This window comes from Pagrus pagrus, assembly GCF_965226575.1.
Source record: "Pagrus pagrus genome assembly, chromosome: 7".
Classification (NCBI taxonomy): domain Eukaryota; kingdom Metazoa; phylum Chordata; class Actinopteri; order Spariformes; family Sparidae; genus Pagrus; species Pagrus pagrus.
In genome coordinates this window covers 27,860,662-27,874,654 of record NC_140191.1, presented here as the reverse complement: position 1 = coordinate 27,874,654, position 13,993 = coordinate 27,860,662, and the positions used below count along the sequence as shown (strand labels likewise).

The following is a 13,993-nucleotide window of genomic DNA, read 5'->3' as shown; positions in this document are numbered from 1 at the left end:
ACCCCTGATCTCAAACAATCACACCTCCACTACCCCCGCATGGTGAGCCACTACAGATGGAGTCCAGGGGGTGGCAACACCAAACTAGGGCTGAGGATGCACGGCCAAGGACAATAAGGATGGAGTGTCTTAGTTTAGTTGAGAGAGACTACCTGTTAATTTGGAATGGGGTGAATTTGACTGGAATGGACTGGGTTTTAAGATCAGACAATGTGTCATGCAAATTCATGGTACAGCTGACAGTTTAGACAAAAGCCCTCGCATACAAAAGACTAATGGTAATCAGGCTGGACTGTAGTTTGTTCAAATGTAAGAAATAGGCTTGGCTCGGTTTATCTACAGTAGTGGTATGGCCAGACAATTTTTCTCTGGGCCAGCTGAAGTGAGTTGAGGTGGCTGCAATTATGTTATGCAGTATGTAATAGTTGGCCAAGTTGGATCAGATGGTGATGGACTGCAGATGAAAAGAGCTTTTATTGGCTAACTCTGGCAAATTTTCACCACTATTGATTTATGCAGTGTGACTGAATCAAGTAGGCCAAACTGGGCTGTTCTGAACCTCAGCTGATTTGACCTGTGTTTGGCACAGCTTCCCCCCTTGTCCCAAGACAAAGGGTGGATGCATGCTCCAACAATTTAACCAGATTCACCTCCACCAGGCTTTCCAAAACACTTCCAGAAGATCAGGGTGAAACCCACCATCATTTCTCCCTGACAATTTTTAGAACATTCCAATCCTGATATTGTAGCTGCTGTGAGTTTTTATCCTAATGAAAATCAGTTCCAGGTCTCCGGGCCTCTGAGGTTCAAGAGGTTACAGACACAAGAGAATCCCGGTAAGCACTTTTCCAGTTCAGTCCGGTGAGAGGGTCAAATATGTGTGTGCGTCTATAATAGCTGTGAGGTCATCAGTGTATTGACACAGCAGCAGATGATGGAATGGGATTCTGGCCACACATGCACATGAGCGCTCCCATCAGCATGTGCACACAGATACACACAAACACAGTGTTCTCACCCGGTAAACAGCTAATGACACATCTACTGTTAGACTGTGCGGTCTTGATTTAGATCAGGCGATACCAGAGAGGATGAGTGTGTAATCAGGAGAGAATGTACACCCTTTCTCTCACTCTCTTCATGTTCGTTCAGTACTTCTGCTGTATCCCCATCTCTGTTCTTCCTTCTCTCTTTCCTCCCAATCTGCTCTCTGTGTGGAGATATTTGTGTAAACTCAATGACAGGAGAGACACACTGTGCCCTGCCCTTAGCATTACCCCTCTTTCTGTTCGCACAACAGCCAATCAGTATCTAGCTTTCTATCAGAAAAGTAAGAACTGCAAGCTTTAATACAAGTACTTACTTAATACAACAGTGTGCCAAGCACTTAGATTTTATCTCAGTTTCAGCCTGATTGAAAAACTTTTTTTTTTTTTGCAACAAGGTATGCTAGAACACAGATCCACAAGAGTTAAAAATGTCAAGGTCAAATGATTGGACCGCATAAAGCAAAGAAAACAACTAAGGAGGTTGCTGAAACTACTAAAATTGGGTTAAGAACTGCTCAAAGCATTATTAAAACCTGGAAGGATAGTGGTGAACCATCATCTTCAAGGAAGAAATGTGGTAGAAAAAAAATCTTGAATGATTGTGATCGGAGATCACTTAAACGTTGGTGAAATCAAATTGTAAAATATCAACAGTAGAACTAACGGCTGTGTTTAATATTGAAAGTAAGAGCATTTCCAGACGCACAATGTGAAGAGAACTCAAGAGATTGGGACTAAACAGCTGTGTTACCCTCATCCATGTAGCACTCATCAGTGAGGCTAATCGAGAACAAAGTTCATGTGGTCTGATGTGTCTAGATTTACCCTGTTCCAGAGTGATGGGCGCATCAGGGTAAAAAGAGACTGTGCTTGTGCTACAAGCCTGTGGGGGCAGTGATATGATCTGGGGTTGATTCAGTTGGTCAGGTATAAGTTCAGTAATGTTATGTGCCCAAAAAATGTGGTCAGCTGACTACCTGAATATACTGAATGACCAGGTTTTTCCATCAATAGATTTTTTCTTCCCTGATGGCACGGGCATATTCCAAGATGGCAATGCCAGGATTCATCAGGCTCAAACTGTGAAAGAGTGGTTCAGGGAGCATGAGACATCATTTTCACACATAGCTTGGCCACCACAGATTGTGTGCCGTAATCAAAGCTAAAGGCGGTCCAACCAAATATTAGAGTGTGTGACTTTTTTTTGGGCCGGGCAGTGTATGTGGATACCGGTCAGAGAGGGAGTTTGTTTGGTGTGTCTTCCAGTGTTGAAGTCAAACAAGCATGACATATTTGAAAAAGAGTATTAAAAAATATTCAGAGGACCTTTAAGAGAATGTACTGGGGAGTGTGTGGCAAGCTTTTCTTTTGAAAGGGTGATAAAAGATTAATTTAATTACTAAATTGTCCCGATTTAGGTGTTTTTTAGGGCTTTTAGGGCTTTTCCTACTCAGTGGGTAGGTTATGTGCCATATTCATGGATAGAGCTGTTCACTGAGATTAATTGTAATTAATTAATCGTAACTTTTGACTGATCCAAAACATTATCAGTATAGGGTGCCTATACTGTAATGTAATGCCTATACTGTAATTCATTCATTGGATATTGTCAGGGATCCACATACGGATCCAAATTCCATCATCATAGTTTGTATGCATTATAAATACTGTGTGTAATAATGCACAATTTAAGCCCATAGCCAAATAAAGAGGCACAATATTAATTAATAACTAATTAAATAGTTCTACAAAGACATCCATAAGTGCCCAGTGATGTTAAAAGGTTTTCCATGTGGTGAGTTCCCCGTATCCACAGGTGGTTTGAATGGGTCCCAGGGAAATTGAGTGGGTCCCAAATAATGTTTGTGATTTTTGCCTAGTTGTAGTATTAAACTCATATTCAGTGTTATATGGTTAAAATGATTGTTATATTCACATATATTTAAATGAATCTTAAAATTAAATAAATAAAAAACTAATATGCCAAATCTGAAAACAGAACAATGTCACATCAAGGGCTGCCCCCTGAAAGTCTATAAGTCTGTCAGTCAGCGTGCATTACAAAAACAGGATCAAACATAAAACTTGCAAAAATGCATAGGGATAACATTTCACTGAGGAATTATAAATAAGGGGAGCCATTATTAACCATTAAATATATTTTTATATTAGCTGGCACAATTGCTTTAACAAACTCCAACTGATACTTGGAAGGTCATTGGATGGCGGTTAACTGAAGAGAGAAACTGCAATTTGCACCTAAATGTCAGCTCTGGTCTGACAGCGATGCCAGCAGCCCGGCAGGAATGACGCTCCATGTCGCATGTCACGATTATTGAAATTATGCACAAAGTACATAGATGTTAAGAAATAGTGACCGAATTTTTTTTTCACAATGTAGCATTATCAGGGAAAAAATATGGTGCGTCCTTTGGATGCATTGATAGTGAATTTACTTTCATATTTTAATGCATCATTTTTTAGAGTTAGATTTACATGCGGAGCTTGGCGGTACAATAAACCGGCTGTAATGTAACATGAGTCAGTCGGCAACTGAGTGAGCTACTGTAGTATCAGCTGGATAACTAAAGACGTCCTTAGTTTGGAGATCTTATAGTCTTGAAGGACAAAAAAAGCTGGACAGCAAGACAAAGGGTAGAGGTTGTGCTACGTCGTAAAATAGCACCAATTGGTAGTTTTGATATCGGTAGGTACTAAACAAGTAAAGGCAGACAGGGCAGAGAGGGTCATCAAAAAATCAGATCGGAACTGAAAAAAGTGGATCAAAGCATCTCTCATAATAAATGCAAATAATTTAGATGAGATCCTCAGGACTTGTGACGTGACTGTCACATTTGTTAAGTTGACCATGTTTTACCCCAATCCACAAAGAAACACGGTGTTTAAAGTGGCACAAAATTGAACTTGTATTTGCAAATCATTTGGAAAATTGCGGGATCTGACAGACAGGGAGGATGAGGTGTTGAGTGGAGGGATGATAGGATAGAGAAGGGGGGGGCAGAGGATGAAGTAATGTGCCTGCAGAAGGCGCTCCAGCCGGGGGTCAGATCCTGTTCATGGAAACCATCTGGCAAGCTCGATCTGAGCCACACCAAACATACAGCATACATAATCCTCCTTTCTATCTCTTTCTCTCCCCTTCCTCCTGCCTTCAAACTCACCTTCTGCCCATTTTTTCTCCTCCCTCCTTGCGTCTTAACGTCCATCTCCTTTCCAACACTTTATCTTTTCTACTCCACTGAATTTTCTCTTCTTTCTCTCTCTCAAAAATATCCTACTCATTAATGCATGGCAGCTGCAGGGAGCAGTGTTACTTCATTTTTCCATGGCAACGGTCTCTCTGTTTCAGCAGATCCCATTTCAGTTTTGGTAGCAACGTTCTCCTTTGCCAGCACTGAACACATTAATGTGTTAAATAGAAGGAATTATTGCAGAATTCCTGAAATAGAATCACCATCCTGATCACTTGCAATTATTATCAGGGCCCAGAGAGAACATGGGTGTCCTCTGGGAGAACCGGAAGGCGAGAAGGGGAGATGACAGGATGAAAAGGGGTAAGGGCATGGGGGGTGACATAGGCAGGAAATAAGCAGGGACACAAACCCAGGGGACAGAGAAGGACAAAAGAGGTAAGAACACAGGAGGCAAAGAGAAGAGTTTAGGAGTTGGACTGCATGCAGCTGGAGTGAGAGAAGTAAGTAAAAGTTCAGAATGCTAAGGCTGAGGGCAAGTGGCCATTATAAAATGTGCCAGGCCACTCTGGCCAGGGTGACAACTGCAGTACTGCCCTTCAGCCCTAATGTGAAGCGACTACTAAAATAACACCACCTACACATGTTATAGCCCTGCATGACCAAAAACTTAGCTGCCTCCACAGGGAAATCACACACACTCTCTCTTTCCCTCATTGTGGGCATGACACAGATGATCTGTGCTGTACGTAATGTCAAGAAGACACCATCTTGGGCCTGAGGGGCTCAGTTTGGATGGTTTGTCCCTCTGACCTCACCATGCCTGTTGCAATGGTTCAAAGATTCTGGCTCTTTCAATCTTTGTCAATTTCTTTTTCTACCACATCCACATCTGTCTTTCTCTCAGGCCTTTTCCTCACATATAGATATTTTCTAAATCAATATTTTCCTCAGCTGTTTCAAACAAAAATCCTGTCCACATGACTTTTGTTTTACAAAGTGTCTTCCTACACACAAGAATATAAAAACTCAAACAAGCATGCCGGGCCAGTAGTTGGCGATCAAGGCTAAATCAACAATACTTCAAATACCAGAGAAGAACATTGATGAACGTGCGCAGTGAGCTGATTTTCCTTAAGAGGTAGCAAAGTCATCATAGGCTAGTCTCGCCACTTAGAAGCCATTTTTGCTACGACCCTGGCAGCTTTTTCTGGCTAACAAGATGAGGCCCCTATTGAAATTAATAGGGAGGGAGCCACAACTTTACTTTCAGTGGTCACCAGGACAAAACTGAATGTAGAGGATCATCAGTCACATCTGACGGAAATCACTTAAAATGTTTGCTTACTGTGGCCCAAAATAAGGTTTAAAACACTTTATTTTTACATGTCATACTTCTACTATGCATGCACAAGGTTTCACAATACCAACTTCTTTTACGGCTTAATCTTGAGTGCTGTCACGCTGTCCGCTCATCTCATCAGAGCACTTGAACAAATGCAAGAGTTAATGTCTTTTTTAATGTCTTTTAATATGCATTAGCACATTTTGTCAAATGCGAAGCCTTCTCTCCCATGCTTATTTGTCTGCAGTCCATCTGCACTCACTTCTTCCTGCCACAGTGGCGGTGAAGAGAGTGTCCTCGTTCCCCTCTCACTGTAGCTTTTTACATTGTCTCATATCTTGTTCTCACAGTTAGCAAAGCGCTCTCACTCAGGCTATTTTAGTAGGTAGCTAGCAGGGTGTGCACTTAGTCTCAACTAGGATTAACTGTTTCTGTGCTAGTGAAGACAGTGTTCCCGCCCCGCTCTCACCGTAGTGTTGTGCAATGCCTTACATTCTGTTCTTATGGGTAGCAGAGTGCTCATGGGCTCTGTCATTCGCATGGCACTGGCTTGCCTGTAGCTAGATTTATGGCAGTCAGAACTTGCGCCTGCTAGTGCTTTTTTTCAGGTGCACTTTGGCCTTTTGACCTTGACTGTTCCTCCTTACAAAGAATATTTGAAGGAGCTGCATGAGTGCATGCAAATACGTTTATGGCTTGTCCAAGTCCATTTCGTTAAACAGCGGATAATGTTTGCGCAAAGTAAGGCGCATGTTCCACTGTATCTGCACGGACCTCAGTCCGTGGATCAGGAGGGACGGGTTATAAGAATTATCATTCTGGTAATAGTGGATGCGATGCAGGTGGGTGAAATATGTCTTAAATGAGGAAAACATTAATGACACTACCTGCAGTGATCTTCTAACAACAGAAAAGATATAAGTGTCTCTCCCTCAACATGCACAAAACTCCAGACTCGCCAACAGGATTGGCTAGAATTTCTTGCTAATTTATGTTCTGTGTTCTTCTACATGTCAAAAGGTCACACACACACAGTCCAGATTAATACAGTAAAATATTTTAGCGTGAAGCATAGCTGATAAATCATGAGTTTATTTCCTCAACTTTAGTCTTGCTACTTAAATGTGCCCCCAAGATTTGTTACAGTGACAGTACTGCGTGCATGGAAATGTTAAAACAGCCTCTCTAATCATAAAATCAGAGTGTTTGCGCGTTGTGAACCCGCCGTGTAGGTGCATCTTACTATCTGATTAATGCGTCCTTTAAATATCAGGAAAAATATTGCACCATTGACTTTAAACCAGTTTTTTGTTGGCACAGCGGCTTCCTGCTGCCTAAAGATAGCAGTACACCATCAGTCGGCCTGACCACACCTGATTTTAAGAGCAACACGCACACAGGTCGGCGTAGGTACATTTATTTGCTTCAGCCTTATGAGATAGGTACTCGGGATTCCTTGTGACTCTGTTGTCATAAGTCATTCAGTGATAAGCACTGCCTCTGGCAGTCAGGAAGGATGAAATAGAATGAAAGTTACGGATGTCACCACGGTTCAAGGCCTCAGTTCATTATTCCTGTGGATGTCAAAATGAATCAACTACTGTTTAAAAATGTGGGAAGCCCTTTATGTCCAAGCAGTGATTCACACAGCTTTATGTGTAAACTGAGCCATTTCTCTTTGAGCCAGCCGCCTAGTCTGTTTTCAACATTAGCTGCTTGTCTGTCTTTATCATTGACAGCTTCTTGAGGAGATTAAATGAAGTTCTTTGATGGCTTTGGATGGATTACAAATAATGTTATGGCTGTTTTCGTTGCAGGGTGAATATTGCCGATCATTCATATTGAGGTAACAGGAGAAGAGGGTCTTACATACTGAAATAGATAGGAATGTACTGGATTTCAACTCATAGAGGAACCATGGCTCTGAATCATTTTTGGGGTTTGGTTGCAGCACTCAGCTACAGATAGAGCATGACACTCATGGATTCAGATAATAATCTGTGCCTTAACCATGCATGACGGGACATCACCAGGAATCAATGCTAACTCTGTCTGTCATTGAAAAAGACAAGTATGGTGTAAAGAATGACTTTGGAGCAGAAAGCTACAAATAGAAACAGTGCATGTTCTGCTTTTTCCAGCTGCTATTCTGGTTTTAGACTTTGAGTGGGATATGTGTCTAAGACATTACATAAGCTATATTCAAGTATAGGGTCACACTGTAATGAAATGCCCAGTGCAGTGGGACAGAATTGCTTGCACAGATTTTTGAGGTTAAGCTGTTCCTTGAGGTAAGATAAGGGATGATGCAGCAAAGTGCATTAGATCTTGAACAACTTAACTGTGTGATCCAAAAGTGTGATACTAAAATGAAAAAATGTTTTATTCCCATTGTTCTTTGCTATTTGAGAACTGCTTGCTGACACCAATGGAACAAATGACAACAGCTGAAAATAAAAACCTCATGTTACCGCAATTTTTCCTTTTTCCATAATCACTATTTTCTTACCTACTCCTATTAAAATGAGCCCACGGTCTAGCATCTCTGAAAGACCTGTACCTCCATTGCCTTCTGCAAATGACAAAGCATCATGACTGCATGTGAAACCAGAACTAAGATGTTTTTAAACCAATTTACACAATCTCCAGCTATCACGTGTCCATATTCTGTTTAAACAGCCTTAAGTGGTCTCAGCAGCCGTAGAATAATAAATACTTTTGTAGCATTCTCCCCCCCAAACTCATTCCCCCACCTTTCCTTGTAGTCGTCTCTCTACTGTAAAAGACGGAGAAAGCCCCACATGCCAAATTGGGCACATGTGCAGCAGAAGTGTGAGCCATTAGGTATTCTGTTTACACCACACTAAAATAAATGGAGTGGTTTAAGTTTGGGGATATCCAAGGCCTGGGGTACCAGCTGTCGGGTCTTTCGGTTTGGTCCGCTTCCACTCCCATGTCAACAGGACAGACTGTTTCCTAATTACTGCTGTAGTACGTGGTGTGGTCCCAGTCGCACAGCCGAAGGGGACAGAGAAAAGTGGAGGCAATGACGGGCTCAGCAAACTATTAGAGGGTTGAGTTAACTTTTGTGGAAGAACTGTAAACAGCTCAACGGGCTGACATGGGACCTGGGCTTTGGAGCATTATTTTAATTTACATGCGTCATGCTTTCTTTCATGTTTGACTGACACCAGTTTGTGTGGTCCTAGCAATAAGAATTAAGAGGAATTAAGAATTGTTGTTGGACTTTAAATTCACACAGAAATGAACCTATGAGCGATATTCCAATTAAAGAATGATTTAGTTTACCTGGTCTTCTCTGCTACCATGAATAAACTTGTTTAGATAAAACTTCTGTGATGACCTGCCTGCATAAACAATGGCACACCGCTGAAAAGTTACAAAAATAGAATCCAGTGAAGTTATGATCTGTGAGATGATAGTCTGTTGACATCACAAGTCTGAATCTGACTGTGTGCCGACAGAGAAAACCAACAGTAAAAGAATACTTCCATGGTGCAGTGATCTGTAGGATATCTACGGCATTCTGATCAGGTCTCTCATCATGAAAACATGAACCTAACTGTTGTATTTTAACACAGTTCGGATGTTTACAGGGGTCAAACCAAAAACCAGGATATTTAGACAACAAAAATGCAAAATTAATACTCTGGGTAAATGTGGTAACCGTCTTCACAGTAATGTTTGCACACTGTGGACCAGCAGTAATAAATGAACCTAACACACTAGACAACACAAAAGACGTCCATATGCCCCAATCAGTAACGTACCACATGAGCACTATGTGCGTAGACACACACACATGTGCATACACCATGACGTTCTGTTCCTGCATCAATTGGAGCCCTGTCAGGGAGTTGTCAGCACTTCCTGATGCACTTCAGATGGGGCTGGTTGTGATGTGGGCTCTGCTAACTGGTGCAGTCAAGATGCAGTGAGCAGCCACACAATGGGAGCACTTAACTATCCAGTCAGACACTTAAACAGACGGACAGGGACATCAACCAAGCCAGCCAGTCAACCAGAAAGTCAGTCCGCCACAAAGGCACATGAGACGTTACGTATGTATCTGTATGTAAAACAGGCTAATGGGCTAACAGCTAACAGAGGTCCCTGGAAGCCATATGGCCACAACCACAGACAGAGCTTAAGCTGGGCCAGGCTAAGCTAAACCTCAGTGCTTTAAAATAACAAAGGAGAGACAGAGGAGGACAGGGAGAGGGGTTAATGGTCTCTAAAGTAGATACGGGACTATGTATAGCTGCTCCTGGACATGTCTGACAGCCAATAACTTCTGTATAAAGTCAAGTCAAAGAGCAATAAGTTGGCACCCTTGCTGTGCTTGAACCCCAAAGTTGAAGATTAGTATATATTAAGAGACCAAGACATTTAGACCTTGTTTAAACGTGGTTTTAAAATGTGTCTTGGGCGATTCGATCACAAGGACAGCACTAAATACAAGTGTTAACGGCCACCGAGATGCATTGTGAGCCGATCCCTCAAACCGCTGGCTGAGATGGTTGGGGACACATCTGACCACATACACTAATTCATCCTGATGTGTCCCCAGGAGGAAATAAAAGGAAAATACATCATCAATGCAGGATGTGGTGGGTTTTTTTTTGGTGAAAGCAAAAATGAATAGGTCCCTACCAATCTCAACAGTTGGAAAAGCCCATGCATGTATTTGTTCTTGAAACATTATTGTTTCTACTTTGTTTTCTACTTTGCACGGAGCATCTGTAACAAAAACAATTTCCCCCCGGGGATTAATAAAGTATTCTGATTCTGATTCTGATTCCTTAGCTAGCCCGTGCGTTGGAGTGGGTGACATGGCCAAAATCTCTTACTATTGTATATGTTATTTTATAGATACAGTACAGTACAGCAGTATAACTGCTCCTATACACAAGTGCAACAATATTGGTAGAGAGTACAAATCAGCACCTGTAGAGTAAGGCGTTTAACAGCATCCCAGGCATGGGCGATGAGCTCCTTCATTCTCTCCTCTGAGGTTGTCCATGACTCCTCTGCTGTGGTGTCAGGCATCACCTTCATTGGGATGGACAGGGGACGTGATTCTGGGAAAGAAGAAATGTGAAAAAAAAACAAAAGGCATTAGATTCATACATTGTTTTAAAACAGCTTTTCTTCAACAATTAGTCGTATTTTGGTTTAGCATAATTTTTCAGTTCTATGTCTACCCAGTATTGATGCAAATTCCATTTTAAACTTTTGGTCCTGTTAATAAAAGTAACTGCTTTACCACAGGAGTACTGTAGCACCCTGTAACACATTATATAAAATCAATATGTGGTCAATGAGACAATGTACTGTCCTGCATTCACCCTTAATTTAACTCTGTTATTTTCATTTGCTGTACAGTATCATGTTATATGATGTTTAAGTGACACTTCATTGAGGTGATGTAATGTTGGCACTCAGATTTCTTGTCTCCTACAGAGAGGAGACTATGAGAACTGAGAGAATGCATGCATGCACACACACAAGCACACAGTCCTAGACATGAAATGTCCTACTGTGGTCCAGACGAAGGCTGATTGTCTGTGCTGACACTCATGGCAACAGCCAAGCACACAAATCACACAGCAACGAGCCCCCACTAGCCTTTGCACTGACCGTATGAACTTGAAGCTCCATACACACCCTCAGAGTTCAAGAGACAGTTCTTGTGTGAGAAGGCAGACGGATAAAGGAGAAACTGAGTCTAAGAGAGAGTTGCAGAAGCAGAAACAGACGGAGACGGAACACGCATTCAACCAGGTTAGCTTGCGGTCTGTGGATGTTAAAGCCATCAGAGGTGAGGGAAAGGGGGTCTCTCTGAAGACACATTAAGACATATTCCATGATTTAAATGTCTGCCTTGCTCAGCAGGCCTATCCCACAGTCATGAAACGGCGGTGATGTCACAGCATCACCGTGCCTCCTCATACGCAATTCCCCCAAATATCACTAAAACAGCCAAATGAATTGTCATGGCAACACAAATGTGTTGCTGGGGGAATGGGTGAAAAGGATGGTTACTTACCCTGGTTTGTGGCTGCCATGGCAACCTGCCTAAAATGTGTGGGTGGAAGCGTGTGTGAGTATGTGTGTATATACAGCTGAGTGACTAAGGTTACAGGTGCATGTGTGTAAAGTGTGTGTGTGTCTGTGCATTTGTGTGTTTGTGTGTGCAAGTGGAAGAAAGCAGACTGAAGTCCGAGATCATCGTGTCTGGACTCTCTTACAGTATTTTCTCACACTCGGCAGCATCCAGGTGCCTCTGGCATTCATAGACAATGAAACAGACTATATTTGTCATGATGCATACTATCAGTATTACATCATTACATATTAAGCACAGTACTTTGACCACACTGTACATTTTGTACATTTAACCATCCATACCATATCTACCTCCACATCCTCGGCTACATTGTTTATGTGAGCCTCGTACACAACCAATTCCAATGTTCATAGACTTTATACAGTCACAGATGGCAAAAATTGACTTTGACAGGACAGATTGTGTTTCATGGAATGTCTTTCATTGAGTAATGTGCAAAGAGTGCTGCATAAACCACTGTGATATCATTGGGTTGTCAATAGTGTTTTGTTATAGAGGGCTGTGTGTGTGTTAGAGTATTCCTGTCACACTGCATTAGAAAGCAGTTTCCTGTTCAGCTCTGCAGGGGATCCATGTAGACATGACAGAACTCTGTGGCTGCTGCTCTCTGTCATGTGGCCGAGCTGTCTAGACTGAGGAGTCTTTACCCCTGGGACTGGGCATGCTGTGTGTGCATATTCATTTTTTTGTCTGTGTGTTCATTTGTAAAACAGGCTGTGACAATATTGTGTTTATGCATATGCACACGAACCAGTGTGTATGTGATAGTGTGGGTGTATCTGATTTTAAGTCCATTGTTGGTTATCACTGGCAATGCCACAGTCTCACTACTTACGTCATAGTCCTGGTTACCCCCCCCCCCCCCCCCACACACACACACACACACACTCCCGGATTACATCCTTGCCCAACCAAACAGTGCCTCACCACATCGGAAAATACAACGCAAACATATATCCACACACATTGCCCTGACAACACACAACAGAAAAAACACTAAAACAGACCCCAAAATGAGTTCACACTCTCACCAATCATCATTGATGAATTCTTAAAACAAACAGAGACCACCCTTCTGAGCTTCACAAACATCATTCCTGGTCACACACTCACAGGACCATGTCCTTCCAATTTACCAAAATAATCTATTACACACCATGTGAGTGTTAGCGTGAGGGTGGAGTAGACCCTGCGTGTCTAGAAGTTGGACGCTTTGCACAATTACGAATATGCAAGCTTGTGTGAGTAGGTATACAGTGTGCAACAATCAGCATGCACTCACATAATCCTGCGTAGCTAATTTTACATTACACAACATGTATTGAGTATTAATACATGTGTACTGTACCATCGGTCACACACACGTCAGGTTAAAGCCTGAAATTAGGCCATAGAGAAGGCCATGAGCCGTTGCAGCAATTACCATTAAATTCAGCTTATACCCCCCCATTCCACCCTGACCTTCACAGGTCCAATCAATACCACCCTCCAAAAATGTAATCTGAGTCATGTTCTAGAGGAACCAATCACTCTTGTGAAGATTATTACTTTTTGGCCAGGCCTCAAGGGTGGTACTGGCTGCAGTTTTCATCTTAAAACTGGTTATTGCCCTACAGCTTTAGACCTTATGGCTAACCTTCACCTGAAATCTTTTTTGACTTTGGGGGTAGGCCAGACTGTGAAAGTCCTTCCCCAGAGAGAGTCTGCTAGGCCAATCACAATGTGTGCTAAAGTAAAGCATAGGCAGTAACAATGCAGGGCCAACCTGCATGCAACTCCCTGCTTTGTTTTAAATACCATTCCAGGACTCTGTTTGTTAATCCTGGGGTCATTATTTGGAATGAAACTGCCATATCTTGTTATAGTGACTTGGCGCCCGCCATTTCTGCAGGGAGCGGATTGAGAAAAAGAGAGAGGCAGGCAGGGACAGAGAATGAGAAAGACAGAGAGAACACAAGAGGTCTAAATTCAAATGAAAGAGAAATATGACAGGAGCGCCCGAAGCTCTTAAACCTGCCCAGGCCTAACAAGTCCTGAGGGTCCTTTTAAAGTGGGGTTATTCCCCCTGTCTCGTGCCATCTCAGCCATGTCCTCATTTTCACCCTCTGTTAGGCCATTAGGCTAATATCTTATTGGCCAAACTCTGACCGTACACCCTGCGCCTCTCCTTCCCTCCTCCGTTTAGTTCTCATTCTCTCCAACCACTCCCTCTGTCTTTCTCTCTTAGTGTTCAGCT

The 13,993-nt window shown here is 42.4% G+C and overlaps 1 protein-coding gene across 3 annotated transcripts in view; it reads right to left on the bottom strand.

The window, feature by feature from the left end:
• The window catches only part of vps13b (vacuolar protein sorting 13 homolog B), a 347,536-nt gene that overhangs the window by 184,000 nt on the left and 149,543 nt on the right, over positions 1-13,993 (bottom strand). For all 3 annotated transcript variants that reach the window (XM_084357862.1, XM_084357860.1, XM_084357861.1), the window contains exon 22: positions 10,575-10,708. In XM_084357862.1, coding sequence (XP_084213988.1) covers positions 10,575-10,708 — 134 coding nt within the window. The remainder of the gene's footprint in view (positions 1-10,574; positions 10,709-13,993) is intronic.